General features: G+C 43.7%; 1 protein-coding gene across 5 annotated transcripts in view; it reads right to left on the reverse strand.

Moving 5' to 3' along the window:
• LOC132820866 (cell adhesion molecule DSCAM) overlaps nt 1–19335 on the reverse strand; it is a 597498-nt gene that overhangs the window by 50368 nt on the left and 527795 nt on the right. For all 5 annotated transcript variants that reach the window (XM_060833222.1, XM_060833217.1, XM_060833218.1 and 2 more), the window contains exon 25: nt 4407–4697. In XM_060833222.1, coding sequence (XP_060689205.1) covers nt 4407–4697 — 291 coding nt within the window. The remainder of the gene's footprint in view (nt 1–4406; nt 4698–19335) is intronic.

A 19335-nucleotide genomic window follows, 5' to 3' on the forward strand; every position in this document is an offset into this window, starting at 1 on the left:
AGATGCTCCCATCCATCCAAGTGAGGGAGCTGAAGTTGAATACCTTAGCCAAGGTTGTTCCCTCACCCTGTTTCCGTATTTCAGTGTGGATGCCATCTCAGCTGTCGGGTGGCCTTTGCAATCCCATGTTGTGCTGAAGTTGCGGTGAAGGGTAACATGATGCAGGATGCATTGGAGAGCACTCACATTGATCAGGGGATCCTCAAAGTGGCCCTCTTAGCAAATGCTGACTGCATCTCTGCCATTGATGAGCGCCCATCAATTACCAGCTCTCAGAGTGGTCAGTACTTGGGTGCAAAGGTCACAGATGATCTTGTGTGCACTGAAGAACCCATGCAGGCAATGGCTATCAGCCAGCCTCTGTGATTCCTGAGTTCCTCCCACCCACTATCTGTTCTTTTCATCACAAGTTTTTTTGTTACACCTCAGCCTTCATTCATCTAAAGACTTGCTTTCTTCCCATCAATTATTGAGAGGTTCTGTTTCAGGAATACCTTGTGCTTGTGAATAACAGTTCCTAGATCTCTTCGTTGTTTTCGTCAAACCAATCTTGCTGTTTCCTGGCAGAGAAACCCAAAATCCCCTGTCAGGGGCTGTTTATGATGGATTTGAGGTCACTGGGGACACTCTGTGGTCCCTGTTCATTAAGGGTCACCAGATTGACTATGAGGTATTGACTGAGGTAGGCCTTTGTCAGTGGAATGCTTAAGTCCTTCAACACTGAATTTCCTGTAGCAGTACTGTTGCTAGCATGACCTGTTTTTGTGTCAAGCTGATGGAGATAGTTGACTGGGTTAGTCAGTGGACTGTCCAGCAGTTATTAGCTCTGTCACTCACTGGGTGATGCAAAATCTTTAGGACCTTTGTTCGGATGATGACATAGTCAGGCAGGTGCCAATCTCTATAGCAAGAGAATTGCCGTGAGGTTTTGCATTTGTGTCTCTGGTGAATTAGGGCTGGACTATAATCTTGGCATTTTGCCAGAAGGTGGACTCCATTGGTAGTTATGTTTCCAATGCCTTCCTTTCTAATCACACCATTTCAGGGATCCTTTCCAACACGCCCATTGTTTTCATCAAAGAAAAATCGGCTTGTCTCCCTTTGGGATATGAAGCAATAATTGATCAAGATTGGGGTAGAATTTCTCTTTGGCCTTATACATTGCTTGTATGGGAGAGGGTGATAATTGTGATGCATTGCTTCTGGGCTACAGTGAGTTCAAGGGTCATGATTCTACAGGAAATCTTGCAAAGATGGTCAATTAATTCCATTGGTTAAACCATGGAATTAGCATTTTTCTTCAAATTTCCCCCTCCAAGAAGAGGGTAACTACCACTTTGATCTTTGAGCTGACCTTCTATTGTTTGTCAGGACTTTGTCAAGACAATGATGTCAATGTCACAGTGCTGCCCAGTGATATTTGGGTCTACCATTACTAGGATTGTCCTTGAGGTTCCTAATGACCCAGATCCCAAACCTCACTTTAACATTGTGGATGTCGTTTCATGTGGGTGCCTGTTTATACTGATCAGCACATGGTTCTCATGGAGACAGGACTTTGTCCAATGGCAGGGATGAGCAAGACAATTGGAAAGCAGGCCTAGCTGCATGGAGTTAAAGTTAAAGTAGTGGTACCCTGGATTGATCACGATGGGCCCTCCAATACTGTCTGCAAGGGTCTTGGACACATTGATAGTCTACTGTGTTCACCATAACCTGGCCTTCCAGCCAGGCCTTCAAAGAGGATGATGAAGCTCTGGAAAGAGACTCTTAATCAGAGGAGGAACTGGAGATGAGAGATCGGAGGAAGGGGAGGTTTTGGGAAAATGACAGTAAACATGTTGACATAGTCATCTTCTGCTACCCTCCTGGATGAGGACATCTGTCTTCTATATCACAACCTCTAGCAATACATTCAAGTAAGTGCAAAGGGAAGAGTGTACCACACTGGGTGCTAGGTCTCTAACTCCCCTGGGATATCTCACTTCCCTCTGCTGTACAGGTTGACTTTGACACACTTACCCACCCCTAGGGACAACTACCTGCTTCATTAATAGCTGCCACAGGGTGTCTCAGTGATACTGTATTCATCTGACATACTTGCAATCCTGCTCCTACTGAGCTTAACAGGAAAGAATCTTTGTTGTAATTGTTATGGATATGTTCGCCGAGCTGGGAAATTGGTTTGCAGATGCTTTGTCCCCTTTCTAGGTGACATCCTCAGTGTTGTCGAGCCTCCTGTAAAGCACTGCTGTACTGTGCCAGTTGGGATTTGTTTGGTTTCATTCCTGCTGCTTCCAGCTGCTGGTTCTTGAGGATATTTACTGTTTAACGACTCTATCCTGTGAAAATCTTAACTTCAACCAATTTCCCATCAGATGCCAGTTTCCAGCACAAATCAAACCAAAAGCAAACAGCAAATTGTTGGCTCGGACCCTTCCCTTGCTTGTTGCCCCTTGAGAAGGGCTTATGTTCGAAACGTCGAATTCTCTATTCCTGAGATGCTGCCTGGCCTGCTGTGCTTTGACCAGCAACACATTTGCAGCCTTGATCATAAATGTTGATTATATCAAAGAATGGGCTGGTATTTGATTTTAGGTAAAAACAATGACTGCAAATGCTGGAAACCAGATTTTGCCAATCAGATATTGCTCCCTCCTAATGTTAGTGGCCTAAACATTTGAGGTAGTTGTATTTCAAAGACAATTTTTGAAAGCCAGACTGATCAGAATATTGACCTGGGGAGCAATAGCCTGGGAGAAAGTGAGGACGGCAGATGCTGGAGATCAAAGCTGAAAATGTGTTGCTGGAAAAGCGCAGCAGGTCAGGCAGCATCCAAGGAGCAGGAGAATTGATGTTTCGGGCATGAGCCCTTCTTCAGGAATGACCTGATTCAGCAATAGCCTAGAGCATACAACATTCTGACTTTGGGAATATGACAGTGCTGTGACTTTAAGAGGTTGTTTTATTCTTTTTTTGAAGAGAGATTTTAAGGCAGAGTGACGAGCAGTCTACCAAAAGCACTAGAGTGAACAGCCAAGTGAGGCCTTGGGTTTTTATTTCAAAGTTGGAACAATAGAAGCAGCCTGAATGGGTGTGGTCGAGCTGTCTCTGAATCAGGATTTTTAGTTTCTTCAGCAGCAGTTGTTGTTGAGCTCTCAGCGGGGTTGGAAGGCAGTGAATCTCTCTTGGCTGCTACACTCTCTCTCTCGTTGTGTTTTTGTTTGATGTTTCTCCTCCTGGACTGCTGGAGTTGCATGTGAGACAATTCTGTGTTCTGAATTTGCCTTTTTTCCCAGGATGTGTATGTGGGATGTTACTACATTGGAGCAGTTACTGTTTAGTAGTAAAATAATCTATTATGCTGTTAAGGTTCCCAATAGAGTTAAGTTATTCCAAGTGCCACTTCCTTTTAAAAACAGAAAGAACTATGGGTGCTGTAAACCAGAAACAAAAACAGAAGTTGCTGGAAAAGCTCAGCAGGTTTGAATATCTGTGAAGAGAAATCAAAGTTAACGTTTTGGGTCCAGGTTGGTTCTGAGGAAGAGTCGCCAGACCTAAAATGTTAACTTTGATTTGTTTTCACAGATGCTGCCAGACCAGCTGAGCTTTTCCAGCAACTTCTGTTTTTGTTTCCTCTTCCTTTTTTGTACTTTAAGTATTGTGTTTGAATGAATTGTATTTTGCTTAACTTCAAGTAGTTTGACCAATCTAATAATATCTGGAACATAGCACCTCACATTCACCTTTAAAATAAGAAAGAGTTAGGCCCGAGGCTAAGTTCTTAATATTTTTTGAGGGGGTCTGATCTAGTCCATAGCAGGAACCAAGGGTCATTAGTATTGAGTGTGGAGGTTTAAAAATACTTAATGCCCACTGTGCTCAGTCCTGACATACTGGAAACTGGCACACAAAATTTGCACAAGTTTCTTTAAAACCACAATGAAGTGCAAAGTCACAGCACCTCCCTACCATCTAAATACTTAGAACTTTTGCCAATGTCCTCACTTGAGACTTGGTGAATAAACTTATTTTCAACAAAATTGTTGATTAGTTGTATATTCTAAAACAACTTCAATCCACAAATTAATGCAATGTATCTGACGTTTGATACTTGGTGAAAGTAATGGGACTCCTCTGAGGTTGAATTGTGCTTTGAAGGTATTGACAGTTTTCAAGGATTAATCAATGTTCTGTTGTTTTATTGTGCAGTGGATGTGTGCAGGGTGGGAAATGACCTAAAGAAAGTGAAAAGCAGTTTGCTCAATAAATGCCACCCCAATGCTTGTCGATTTCCAGATTTTTATAACCTTTCTGTTGGTTCTTATTCAGACCAACATGAATGAGTCATGTGGGCCCCTTTGTTCCAGAAGGATGTAACCCAGACTTGTTCCTGCTGTACTTACTGCCATCATTGTTGAGGGTTGCAAACTCCGTCTGCTTCTCTGTGCATCCTGCACTGTTGCACACCTTCATTTGCAGTTCATACCACGTGGCCTCCTGCAAGTCATAGAGGATGTATGATTTGGACAGGGTCGTCCGCTGTGCTGTCGTCCAGACTGTCGTCCCGAACGGCCGATATTCAAGGGTGAACATGATGATGGGACAGCCACCATCAATCCAACCGAGGAGATTCAGCCTGATCCTTGTGGTGTTGACACTGGAGAATAGGTCCTGTTCCTTCGAAAACTGTGGCTCTGTAAGGGAAAACAAATGTCTTATAAATGATATTCATAGATTTGTTTCCCCTAATTTTCTCTACTTGCAATAATTCTTTCCTTAGACAGCATGTCTGTAATCTCTTGGCGAACCAATTCAAAAATCCTTTGTACGTCAGCAGGTAACTTACATAGAAACTGACTTCCACTGAAATTTCTGTCCTCCCATAAACTGTGGCAATTTATTAGTTCGTACACGTTAGTGGGCTGTCATATGTTACAAAAGGCTCATATATTCAGGAAAGAGTTCATCGTAATTGGAGTGAATCCTTTCTTTCAAATAAACATAATGAGGTTTCAATTTGTGCTTCACTGATCTAGAATTACATCTCAGAAGGACTGTTGTGGAATTGTCTGGAAGTATAGCTGCATATCAGCTTGTAATCTCAGTTCAGAGACAGCCTGAGGGCAACATCTTGAAGGTCAACTTTCATGAACATTTATATGAGGTATACTGGCATGAGACTACCATTACTATCAGCTCAGTATCCCTCACCTCAGTTTTCCTCTTTGAGTTCTGGAGATTACCACTAGAGACAGTTCATAGCTGAAATTGACTCCCAACATTTTTATTGAATTAATTCCTGGGATTTCTGGCAAAGCTGCTGTTAATTTTTTTTAAAAATCCCTAAAGTATGGAAACAGGCCGATTGGTTCAGCAAGTCCACACTGAACGTCCGTAGAGTAACCTACACGCTTGTGGGCGGCACGGTGGCACAGTGGTTAGCACTGCTGCCTCACAGCGCCAGAGACCCAGGTTTAATTCCCGCCTCAGGCAACTGTCTGTGTGGAATTTGCACATTCTCCCTGCGTCTATGTGGGTCTCCCCTGGGTGCTCTGGTTTCCTCCCACAGTCCAAAGATGTGCAGGTTAGGTGAATTGGCCATGCTAAATTGCCTGTAGTGTTGGGTGAAGGGGTAAATGTAGGGGAATGGGTCTGGGGGGGTTGCTCTTTGGGGGGTTGGTGTGGACTTGTTGGGCCGAAGGGCCTGTTTCCACATTGTAAGTAATCTAAATCTAAAAAAAATCCATTCCCCTACCCCATTATTCTACATACACCCCTGACAAATGCACCTCAACTACATATCTCTGAACACAATGGGCAATTGAGCATGGCCAATTCACCTAACCTGCACATCTCTGTGACTGTGGGAGGAAACCCACACAGACATGGGGAGAACATGCAAACTCCACACAGACAGTCACCTGAGGGTGGAATCAAATCCAGGTCCCTGGTGCTGTGAGGCAGTAGTGCTAACCACTGAGACACCATGCCACTCATAGAAACAGGTTACTTTAGAAGGTGTTTGAGAATCAATTAGAGTGCTGTAAAACTGAAGTACCTCAGTTGGAGTAAGCATAAGTGGTTTCATTTCTCTGACACTTCTTTAATTTCAAAAATAAACTTTTTTCATAACAATATCTTTATATAGTCACGAAAGCAATTCAGTTCTGTACAGCAGCATATGAAGAAACAACAAAGATTATAGTTTGACTCTATCCAAAAAAGCATTTCTTACTTGTACAAAACTTATTTACATATATTTGAGACACGAAGGGTGAGGGGTTCAATAACAGAATAGACCCTCATTTAATTTTGGAAGAAAGTTCTTACGACAGTGGTCTTTCCCCGCTGTGCCTTGGTGGCAGCTGTCCCAGGCATTAATGTGTTCCTCAGCATGTCATCCCAGACCTTGGAATGTGCCAGTCTGTAACACTCAGTCAGGGTCAAGTCCTGGAAGACCAGCAGGTTTCGGCCAGACCATAGAGCATCTTTCACCAAGTTGATGGTCCTCCAGATGCAGTCAATGTTTCTGTATTAAAATTTCTACATCGAGGGCAGCGTGTGGTGGCACAGAGAGTGTGGGTGTACATGAAGGTTCTCACTGGTTGTGCTCTTTTCACCACCAATCAAGCGATGTCTTGGTGCTTGTTGGAAAGTTCTAGAGATGAGGCACACTCTGTGCCAGCACACGCTGCTCTCGAAGTGGCTGCTGGTGGATAGAGACTGTCACACACCTCCTGCTGGAATGTGCCTTTGCTAAGGAAGTCTGGAGAAAGCTGCAGTGGTTATTGTCGAGGTTCGTCCCGAGTAGCTCCGTGATGCAGGCCTCTATGCTCTACTGTCTGTTCGCTTGAACGCACACTGAGACAAACATGCACCTGGAGGCTCATTGACTCAGGGAACATCTGACATGTTCTATCCTCTCCTTTTCATCGAATGATTGACTGACTTATTGTCATGTGTACCGATGTACAATGAAAAGCTTTGTTTACAAGCACTACAGGCAGATCATAGGAAGCAAGGATGTACAAATCAAAAAAAACTTAGACAGAGGCATACAGGTTACATAGAACATAGAACAGTACATCACAGTACAGGCCCTTCAGCCCTCAATGTTGTGCTGGCCATTTCTCCTACTCTAAGTTCAAGCAAATCTACATAACCTACATTTTACAATCATCCATGTGCCTATCCAAGAGTCACTAAACTGTCCCTAATGTTTCTGACTCTACTACCACCAATGTAGAGTCAGATACCTTCCATGCCCACCACTCTCTGACATCTCCTTGAACCTTCCTCCAATCACTTTAAAATTATGCCCCCTCATGATAGCCATTTCCACCCTGGGAAAAAGTCTCTGGCTATCCACTCTATCTATGCCTCTCATCATCTTGTACACCTCTATCAAGTCATTTCTCATCCTTCTTCACTTCAACACGCCTTCTTAATGCATGATATACCTTCTTGTAGAAGATACTGAGGGATGGGATATATACCTATTTGAGAAAATTGGGCTTATCAGTGATAGGCAGCATGGTTTTGTACAGGGAAGGTCATGTCTTACAAACTTAAATAATTCTTTGAAGAGGTGACAAAGTTGATTGATAAGAGAATGGATGTAGATGTCATATACATGGACTTTAGTAAGGTGTTGATAAGGTTCCCCATGGTTGGCTGATGAAGGTGAAGTTGCATGGGATCCAGGGTGTTCTAGCTAGGTGGATAGAGAACTGCTTCAGCAACAGCAGACAGACAGTAGTAGTAGAAGGTAGCTTCTCAAAATGGAGACCTGCGACCAGTGGTGTTCTATAGGGATCCATGCTGGGCCCACTGTTGTTTCTGATATACATAAATAATTTGGAGGAAGGTGTAGGTTGCCTCATTAGCAAGTTTGGTGAAAGTGAAGATTGCAGATAGTGGAGATCAGAGACAAGATTAGACTGGTGCTGAAAAAGCACAGCAGGTCAGACAGCATCTGAAGAGCAGGAAAATCAATGCCTTGGGCAGGAGCCCTTCATCAGGAATTCCTGATGAAGGGTTCCTGTCCGAAATGTGGATTTTCTTGCTCCTCGGATATTGTCTGACCTGCTGTGCTTTTCCAGCACCACCCAAATCTAGTCTTATTAGCAAGTTTGCAGATGACACTAAGGTTGGTGGAGTAGCAGATAGTGAAGGGGACTGTCAAAGAATACAGAAGCGTATAGATAGATTGGAGAATAGGGCTGAGAAATGGCAGATGGAGTCCAATCTGGACAAATGCAAGGTGATGCATTTTGAAAGATCCATTTCAAGAGTGAATGATACATTAAATGGAAAAGTCCTGGGGAAACTTGATGAACGGAGAGATTTGGGTGTTCAGTCTATTGTTCCCTGAAGGGAGCAATGCAGGTCAGTAGAGCAGTCAAGAAGGCAAACAGCATGCTTTCCTTCATCAGACAGGGTATTGAGTACAAGAGTTGGCAGATCATGTTACAGCTGTATAAGACTTTGGTTGGGCCACATTTGGAATATTGTGTACAGTTCTGGTTGCCGCAATACGGAAAGGATGTGGATGCTTTCGAGGCGGTGTAGAGAAGGATCACCATGATGTTGCCTGATATGGAGGGCTCTGGCTATGAAGGGAGGTTGAGTAGATTAGGATTATTTTCATTGGAAAGACAGAGGTTGAGATGGGACCTGATTGAGGCCTACAAAATCATGAGAGGTGTAGACAGAATGGAGAGCAAGAAACATTTTCCCCAGAGTGGGGGGATTCAATTACTAGGGGTCGCGAATTCAAATTGAGAGAAGAAAAGTTTAGAGGAGATATGCGTGGAAAGTTCTTTACACAGCGGGTGGTGGGTGCCTGAAATGCATTGCCAGCAGAAGTGGTAGAGGAGGAAACAATAGCGGAAATGGTCCACGAATCTATGGATGTGGGCCCAAGATCCCTCTGTTCCTCCACACTGCCAAGAATCCTGTCTCTAATCCTGTAATCTACATTCAAATTCAACCTTCCATAATGAATCACTTCACATTTTTCCAGGTTGAACTCCATCTGCAACTTCTCAGCCCAGTTCTGCATCCTGTCAATGTCCCATTGCAACCTCTGCTGTTGAGCCAAGCCAGATCTCCTCAAAATTTTTCAAGAAAGTAGCCTGTACCCTAACTTTGTGAGTTAGTTTAAGCAGGGATAGAGTGGATATTCCAGGAGTGATACAGTTGGCCCAACCACTTAGTTTTGAACAAAACAGAACTCATTTGCAAGTTTACCAAATGAAACACTCTTCCACATTTCACCTGAAGGTAAGCAATGAGCTGTTGGGTATGCCATTTATATATTCCAGTAAGTATTGCTATGAATTGTTTTTAGAAGCATCTGGTTTAACAGCCAAGGAATCTATTTGGAATATTGCGTGCAATTCTGGTCTCCTTCCTATTGGAAGGATGTTGGGAAACTTGAAAGGGTTCAGAAAAGATTTACAAGGATGTTGCCAGGTTTGATTTGAGCAATGGGGAGTGGTTGAATAGGCTGGGGCTGTTTTCCTAGAGCTTTGGAGGCTGAGGGAGGACATTATAGAGGTTTATAAAATCATGAGGGGCATGGTTAGGAAAAATAGACAAGATCTTTCCCCTGGGGTGGGGGTCCAGAATTAGAGGGCCAAGACTTAAGGTGAGAGGGGAAAGTTACAAAAGAGACCTAAGGGGCAACTTTTTCATGCAGAGAGTGATGCGTGTGTGGAATGGGCTGCCAGAGGAAGTTGTGAAGGCTAGTACAATTGTAACATTTAAAAGGCATCTGGATGGGTATATGAGTATGAAGGGTTTGGAGGGATATGGACCGGGTGCTGGTAAGTGGGACTAGATTGGGTTGGGATATCTGGTCGGCGTGGATGAGTTGGATTCTGTACATCTCTATGACTCTATGAATAACTCAATCTACCTAAACACCCAACAGAATTAAATGATGCTATTCTAAATACGTGCAACAATCCCCATAAACATCCCTTTGCACAAAAAGTGAAAATCAAACGCAGGGTCTTACAGGAGAGAGAGATGGCAGAGAGATTCAGCACGGAACACCTTCCGCCATGGAACTGTTTCTTGGACGAGGAGCCTCAAACTGAACTGACTGCTTTTGGTGAGCAGCCAGACTGCTAAAACCAAACCGAGCCAAACCAGAGATAAGCGGAGCTGGGAGAACTGGCCACTCCCCTTTCATTATACAAGTTTTTAAAAAAAACTTGAAAGCCTTTTCCCTGAGGCAGTATCTATTAGCTATAATCAAATTGGCCCTAAAACCGTTCAAACCTACACTTTTCAGAATCACTGTTTTTACAAGCTCTCGGGGAAAAAAAAGTCAAGGATAGGATAGCATAACTTTATTAAAGGAGCAGCATCGTCACACTTAGAACAGCCCTCCACACTATCCACACCACCACCAACCTTCGTGTCATTGACAGATCTACTAACCCACACTTCCACCTTCTCATCCAAGTCATTTATTAAAATCACAAAGAGCAGAGATCCTAAAACCAATCTCTGCAAAACACCACTGGTCACCAAGCTCCACACTGAGTACTTTCCATCTACCACCATCCTCTGTCTTCTATGGGCCAGCCAATTCTGTACGTAGACAGCCAGGTTTCCCTGTATCCCATGCCTCCTTGCTTTCTGAATGAGCCTTCCAATGGGAACCTGATCAAACATCTTGCTAAAATTCAAATACACCCATCCACTGCTCTAACCTTCATGAATGCATTTTGTTACATTATCTAAGAATTTTCAATAAAGTTTGAGAGGCATAATCTGCCCCTCACAAAGCCATGCTGACTGTCTCTAAACAAGCTATGCTCTTCCAAATAATCATAAATCCTGTCTCTCAGAATCCTCTCCAATAATTTGCCCACCACTGCTATAAGAATGACTGATCTGTAATTCCCAGAGTTATCCCTATTCCCTTTCTTGCCACCCTCCAATCAGCTGATATTATTCCAGTGGACAGTGAGGATGCAAAGATCATGGCCAAAAGTGCAGCAATCTCTTGCCTCGCTTCCTGTAGTAACCTTGAGTATATCCTGTCTGGCCAAGGGGTCTTTTTCATCCTTATGTTCCCGAACTCTTGTTAGGGAGTTTTGATCACCGAAATGCTGTCTCAGAGAGTCATAGAGTCACAGCGGTGTACAGCATGGAAACAGACCCTTCAGTCCAACCTGTCCATGCTGACCAGATATCCCAACCCAATCCAGTCCCATATGCCAGCATCCGGCCCATATCCCTCCAAACCCTTCCTATTCATATACCCAACCAAATGCCTCTTAAATGTTGCAATTGTACCAGCCTCCACCACTACCTCTTGCAGCTCATTCCATAATTGTACCACCCTCTGTGTGAAAATGTTGCCCCTTAGGTCTCTTTTATATCTTTTCCCTCTCACGCTAAACCTATGCCCTCTAGTTATGGACTCCCTGACCCCATGGAAAAGACTTTGCCGATTTACCCTATCCACGCCCCTCATAATTTTGTAAACCTCTATAAGGTCACCCCTCAGCCTCCGGCACTCCAGGGAAAACAGCCCCAGCCTGTTCAGCCTCTCCCTATAACTCAAATCCTCCAACCTGGCAACGTCCTTGGAAATTGTTTCTGAACCCTTTCAAGTTTCACAACATCTATCCGATAGGAGGAGACCAGAATTACAGGCAATATTCCATCAGTGTCCTAATCAATGTCCTGTACAGATGCAACATGACCTCCCAACTCTTGTACTCAATACTCTGACTCCACTTTCAAGGAGCTATGAACCTGCACTCCAAGGTCTCTTTGTTCAGCAACACTCCCTATGACTTTACCATTAAGTGTATAAGTCCTGCTAAAATTTGCTTTCCCAAAATGCAGCACCTGCAGTTATCTGAAATAAACTCCATCTGCCACTTCTCAGCCCATTGGCCCATCTGGTCCAGATCCCGTTGTAATCTGAGATAACCCTCTTCGCTGTCCACTACACCTCCAGTTTTGGTGTCATCTGCAAACTTACTAACTCTACCTCTTATGCTCGGATCTAAATCATTTATGTAAATGACAAAAAGTAGAGGGCCCAGCACCGATCCTTGTGGTACTCCACTGGTGACAGGCCTCCAGTCTGAAAAACAACCCTCAACCACCACCCTTTTTCTTCTACCTTCGAGCCAGTTCTGTATCCAAATGGCTAGTTCTCCCTGTATTTCATGAGATCTAACTTTGCTAACCAGTCCCCCATGTGGAACCTTGTCGAACGCCTTACTGAAGTCCATATGGATCACATCTACCGCTCTGCCCTCATCAATCCTCTTTGGAACTTCCTCAAAAACCTCAATCAAGTTTGTGTTACATGATTTCCCATGCACAAAACCATGTTGACTATCCCTAATCAGTCCTTGCCTTTCCAAATACATGTACATCCTGTACTGCAGGATTCCCTCCAACAACTTGCCCAGAACTGACATCAGGCTCACTGGTCTATAGTTCCCTGGCTTGTCCTTACCACTCTTCTTAAACAGTGACAACACGTCAGCCAACCTCCAGTCTTCCGGCACCTCACCTGTGATTATCGATGATACAAATATCTCAGCAAGAGGCCCAGCAATCACTTCTCTAGCTTCCCAGAGAGTTCTAGTTTACACTTGATCAGGTCCTTGGGATTTATCCACCTTTATCCATTTCAAGACATCCAGCAATTCCTCCTCTGTAATCTGGACATTTTGCAAGATGTCACCATCTATTTCCCTACAGTCTATATCTTCCACATCTTTTTCCACAGTAAATACTGATGCAAAATACTCATTTAGCATCTCCCCCACAAAGGCCGCCTTGCTGATCTTTGAGGGGCCCTATTCTCTCCTTAGTTACCCTTTTGTCCTTAATGTATTTGTAAAAACTCTTTGGATTTGCCTTAGTTCTATTTGTCAAAGCTATCTCATGTCCCCTTCTTGCCCTCCTGATTTCCCTCTTAAGTATACTCCTACTTCCTTTATACTCATCTAAGGATTCATTTGATCTATCTTGTCTATACCTTACATATGCTTCCTTTTTTTTCTTAACTGAACCCTCAATTTCTTTAGTCATCCAGCACTCTTTATGCCTAGCAGCCTTTCCTTTCATCCTGACAGGAATATACTTTCTCTGGATTCTCGTTATCTCATTTCTGAAGGCTTCCCATTTTCCAGCTGTCTCTTTACCTGCGAACATCGGCCTCCAATCAGCTTTTGAAAGTTCTTACCTAATATTGTCAAAATTGGCCTTTCTCCAATTCAAAACTTCAACTTTTAGATCTGATCTATCCTTTTCCATTACTATTTTAAATCTAATAGAACTATGGTCGCTGGCCCCAAAGTGCTCACCCACTGACCCCTCAGTCACCTGCCCCGCCTTATCTCCCAAGAGAAAGTCAAGTTTTGCACTTTCTCTGGTAGGTACATCCACATACTGAATCAGAAAATTGTGTTGTACACACTTAACAAATTCCTCTCCATCTAAACCCTTAACACTATGGCAGTCCCAGTCTATGTTTGGAAAGTAAAATCCCCGACCATAACCACTATTATTCTTACAGATAGTTGAGATCTCCTTACAAGTTTGTTTCTCAATTTCCCTCTGACAATTAGGGGGTCTATAATACAATCCCAATAAGGTGATCATCCCTTTCTTATTTCTCAGTTCCACCCAAATAACTTCCCTGGATGTATTTCCAGGAATATCCTCCCTCAGCCCAGCTGTAAGGCCGCTCCCCCTTCTCTCTTGCCTCCCTTTCTGTCCTTTTTGGAGCATTTGTATCCTGGAACATTAAGCTGCCAGTCCTGACCATCCCTGAGCCATGTTTCTGTAATTGCTATGATACCCCAGTCCCATGTTCCTAACCATGCCCTGAGTTCATCTGTCTTCCCTGTTAGGCCCCTTGCATTGAAATAAATGCAGTTTAATTTATTAGTCCTACCTTGTCCCTGCCTGCCCTAACTGTTTGACTCGCTTCTGTTCTCACCTGTATTAGTCTCAGATTGATCTCTTTCCTCACTATCTCCCTGGGTCCCACCACCCCCACCTCCTGACCTTACTAGTTTAAATCCTCCAGAGCAGCTCTAGCAAATTTCCCTACCAGTATATTAGTCCCCTTCCAATTTAGGTGCAATCCGTCCTTCTTGTACAGGTCACTTCTACCCCAAAAGAGATTCCAATGATCCAAAAATGTGAATCCTCCTCCCATACACCAGCTCCTCAGCCATGCATTCATCTGCTCTATCTCCTATCCCTGCCCTCACTAGCTCGTAACACTGGGAGTAATCCAGATATTCCTTCTCTCGAGGACGTCCTTTTTAAATTTCTGCCTAACTCTCTGTAATCTTCCTTCAGAATCTCAACCGTTTCCCTTCCTATGTCATTGGTTCCAATGTGGACAATGACCTGTTGCTGGCCCCTCTCCCCCGTGAGAACATTCTGCACCTTCTCTGAGACATCCTTGATCCTGGCACCAGGGAAGCAACACACCATTCTGACTTTTCACTGTTGGCCACAGAAAAGTCTGTCTGTACCTTGGACTACAAATCCCCTAACACAATTGATCTCTTGGAAGCTGACGGACCCCAACATTAAAGCCATTCTCAATACCAGAAACTTGGCTGTTTGTGCTACGTTCCCCTGAGAATCCATCACCACCTATATTTTCCAAAACAGCATACCTGAAATAGGTATATCCACAAAAGCCTCCTGCACAGCTGCCTACCTCTCTTACCTTTCCTGGAGTTAACTCATTTATGTGACTGTGTCTGAGACTTTGCCCCTTCCTATAATTGCCATCCATCACATACTGTTGCTGTTGCAAATTCCTCATTGCTTCTAACTTTGTCTCCAGCCGATCCATTTGATCTGATAAGATTCGCAGCCAACAACATTTACAGCAGGTGTGTCACCGAGAGATCTGACACCTGCCCTTATTCGTTGCCAAGCACCAAATCCAATATGGCGTCCCCTGTAATCAGCCTATCCACATATTAAGTCAGGAATCCTTCCTAGACACATCTGACAAAATCAGCTCCATCCAAACTATTTGCACTGAGGAGGTTCCAATCAATATTAGGGAAGTTGAAGTCATCCATGACAACAATCCTGTTACTTTTGCAACTTCCCAAAATCTGCCTTAATCTGCTCCTTCGTGTCTCTGTTGATATTGGGTGGTCTATAAAAACTGACTACTCCTTTCCTGTTTCTGACTTCCACCCATACTGACTCAGTAGACAAACCCTCCTCGATGAACTCCCTTTTTGCAGCTGTTATACTATCCCTGATTAGCAATGCTACTCCCCCACCTCTTTTATTTCCCTCCCTAAGCTTTTTGAAACATCTGAACCCCTGAAACTCCAACAATCGTTTCTGCCCCTGTGATATCCAAATCTCGGTAATGGTCACAACATCTCAGCTCCAAGTACTGATCCATGTTCTAAGTTCATCACCCTCCATATTGCGTTAAAATAGACACACTTCAACCCATTACACTGACTGCAACTTTACCCTAGCAACACTCTATCCTTCCTCACGGACTCTGTACACTATATCTGCCTATTCACCAGCTACCCCATCCTCTGAACCATAGCTCTGGTTCCCATCCCCCTGTCAAACTAGTTTAAACCCTCCTGAAGAGCTCTAGCAAACCTCCCACCCAGGATATTGGTGCCCCTCCAGTTCCCATTCTCCTTGTACAGGTCCCACCTTTCCCAATGGTCCATATATTAGAATTATAATCGCTACAGTGTGGAAGCAGGCCCTTCAGCCCACCAAGTCCACACTGACTCTTTGAAGAGTAACCCATCAGACCCATTCCCCTACCCTACATTTAACCCTGACTAATGCAACTAGCCTACACATCCCTGAACACTACAGATAATTCACTTAACCTGCATTTCTTTGGATTGCGGGAGGAAACCAGAGCACCTGGAGAAAATCCACAGAGACACACAGGGGGAAGGTGCAAACTCCACACAGACAGTGTCTGAGGCTAGAATCCAACCCAGGTATCTGGCACTGTTAGGCAGCAGTGCTAACCACTGAGCCACCGTGCCACCCCATAACTGAAGCCCTGCCTGCTACACCAGCTCTGCAGCCACGGATTCAGCTACACTCGCTCTCTATTCCTAGGATCACTAAACCGTGGCACTGGTAGCAATTCTGAGATTACTATGCTGCTTGCCCTGCCTTTTAGCTTCCAGCGTAACTCCCTACATTCACTTTTCAGGGCCTCATCCCTTTTCCTAGCTATGTCATTATGTTGCGCTAGGCAAGAAAATGTTAGCAAGATCAGCATTATTTAAGGCTAGAGAGTCCATTGATCATCTACTAACAGCCAGGAAGAAGCTGTCCCTGAACGTGCTCATGTGTGTGTGTTCAGGGCTTCTATATCTTCCAAGATGCTACATACTGATCATTTCCTCAAGGACTTATGATCAAAGATGTTTAACTTTGTAAATTTCTCCACGAAGGGAAGGAGAAATGGAAGGTTCAACGGCTTGCAGTGTTCTGTGATAACGAGACCAGTTCCATACTTCACTACACTGTGGGGAGGTAGAACCTCAGTACACTGTGTCACTTAGTGTTTATATACTGAGAGTCCATGCACATTTTGATGCAGCCACACACAAACCTGACCATCAGTAGGAAATCAGCATTCGGTATGTTCCTCCCCCTCCCATCCAGAACTTTGTACATGGTGTCCCTGCAGACATGGTCTACCTTGGACCTCCAGGTGAAGTGGAAGATGGCTCAGGTGACTGCAATGGTTCAGTTTCAGGGAATGAGCCAGACCTGCATCACATACAATAACAGAGAGAGTGCCTCACACCTGATGGCCAGGTTTTTACCTGCAATGGAGTAGGTAAATGGACTATTCTGGTCAATGGTTAACCTCTAGGATGTTGATGTTACCACAGACCAGAAACTCAGGTTTACAGGGAAATGGCAGGGAAGTGGACATGAGGAATGTTGGATCAGCCATGATCCTCTTGAATGGTGGGGAGGTTTGGGAGCGAAACAACCTACTTTTGGTCCTATTCATTATGGTCTTATAGTCCAGTACTAACAGCTGACTGTTAAGCAATGACACCACCAGAGGCTGGGTGAGATAATCAGTATATCCTCACATGGATCAAACATTATTGTGTATGCTGTAATGGCCCATTGGGAGAGACCAAGTAGAGGGGCATTTGAAAAAACATACAAACAAGGTATTGAAATACAGCTGACCTCTGTCACAATGGCAGTCCTTCTGAAAAGAAAGGAGTAATCATGGACCTCTGCAAGAGTTTTATTGAGATAAGTAGAAAATTGCCTAAAATGAGGCCATCCAGTACCACTCAATGGCCAGACTGTTAAAAGTCAGTCTGTCACGTACAAAGCTGAATATCTCCCAATGATACTATGAAAGTGATACTCTTCACACAGCGGGTTGTGAGTTCATGGAATGCCCTGCCCGTATCAGTGGTGAACTCTCCTTCTTTATGTTCATTTAAGCGGGCATTGGATAGGCATTTGGAAGTTATTGGGCTAGTATAGGTTAGGTAGGACTCGGTCGGCGCAACATCGAGGGCCGAAGGGCCTGTACTGCGCTGTATCCTTCTATGTTCTATGTTCTATGTTCTAAAGCTGAAACTCTTCCAGTTTTTGTGACTCCCTGAAACATTGAGAATATGGTGAAAATTGGAGCCCAGCATATGGGAAACAGTAGTAAGCACATTGCCAAAACATCACAGCCAAGTATATGTTGTTGGTTAAAGGGATGTAGGTCATTATTATTGTACTACACCTGGATCTAAATCAGCTGCCCATCACTGTGCATACCAGACAGAAGATGGTATGCAATCCCATATACTTAAAACAGAACAGCAGCTCTACAGGCCACACAGAGTCTTCCAGGATGCATCGTCCATATACAATCCTGCCATCAACTAAAGATCCCACATTTTTGTTTGATCTTTTTGTGTTGTATAATTAACAAGTTTGTATAAGTGGAAGAATACAACATTTGTGCAGTATTGCCCTTTAAAGCTCACAGAGTAATGGCTCCAGAGCCTGAGCAGTAGAAACCTTCCTAACAACAGAGAGAAGGATGGCTTGTGGCTTTTCTGACCTGTATACTTCACCACTGGCTGTGTTTAGCCACTGAGCCATCAACAAATGATCTTAGACAAGAAAAAAACTTAGAGGAGTTCTACATAAATGGATCTGCATGGTGGTTCAGTGTGGAGTGGTATGGTGGCTCAATGGTTAGCACTGTTGCCTCACAGCACCAGGGACTTGGGTTCAGTTTCACCCTTGGGTGATAATGTGAATTTTGCATGGGTTTTCTCCGGATGTTTTGGTCTCCTCCCACACTCCAAAGATACGTGGGTTCAGTGGATTGGCTACGCCAAATTGCCCATTGTGTCCAAATATGTGCAAGCTAGGTGGATTAGCCATGGGAATTGCAGGGATACAGCAAGGTGCTGGGTCTGGTTGGGATGCTCTTTAGAGGGTTGGTGTGGACTTGATGGGCTGAAGGGCCTGTTTCTGCGCTGTAGGGATTCTATGATCATGAATATAAAATCTTTGGTTAAGTAGTGCAATATATTAATCTTTAATCTATAACTCCAGTCACATTTTGCAGTCAGGTCAGGGTTGTAGTGATTGTAACAAGATGACATGCTGGACCTCAAAGAATATAGGGGCTGTTAATTTGATCCAATTAGGGAGCCCTGGTTGACAGATAAGAACAGCAGTGTCAGAGATTCTGGCACTCTGAGAGCTGAATCTGATGAGATAGTACTCAAATCTTGGATTATTCATGTGTAAATAAAGGGTGATGGGATACTGGCCTCTATAGAATTATTTTAAAGGTCATTTCAAAATGATGGTGGAGAAAGCATTTTTTGTTTTTCCAGCACAGGTAAGGTTAAAATCAGTTTTCTAAGTGATTCATTCACTCTACGATCTCTTGTAAAGTCTGTTGATCTGTATGACCTATTTATTTTAATAGCTATAGCAGTTTGAAAATAAAATAGTCAAAATCAAGTCAAGATTGAATACAGTAAACAAGTTGCCTTCTTGTTGTCGTACATGGTTGAGCTCCACAGGCTACTAATCTGTTCCCCCCACAATAACTCCATGAAACATGATATAATCCAATGATTAGTTTTATTGCCATGCCCTTTTGCAGTTGGTAAAAATAGCATTGTTCTCTTTTGAACCCCTTTCCTCATGTCTCACAATAGGATGCCAGCCCATGAATACTGTGTACCTTCTGATACACTACCGTACATTATGTTTGAGTCTGGGTACATCCATGAACGTATTTGACAG

The sequence above is a fragment of the Hemiscyllium ocellatum genome, chromosome 12 (genome assembly GCF_020745735.1).
Source record: "Hemiscyllium ocellatum isolate sHemOce1 chromosome 12, sHemOce1.pat.X.cur, whole genome shotgun sequence".
Classification (NCBI taxonomy): domain Eukaryota; kingdom Metazoa; phylum Chordata; class Chondrichthyes; order Orectolobiformes; family Hemiscylliidae; genus Hemiscyllium; species Hemiscyllium ocellatum.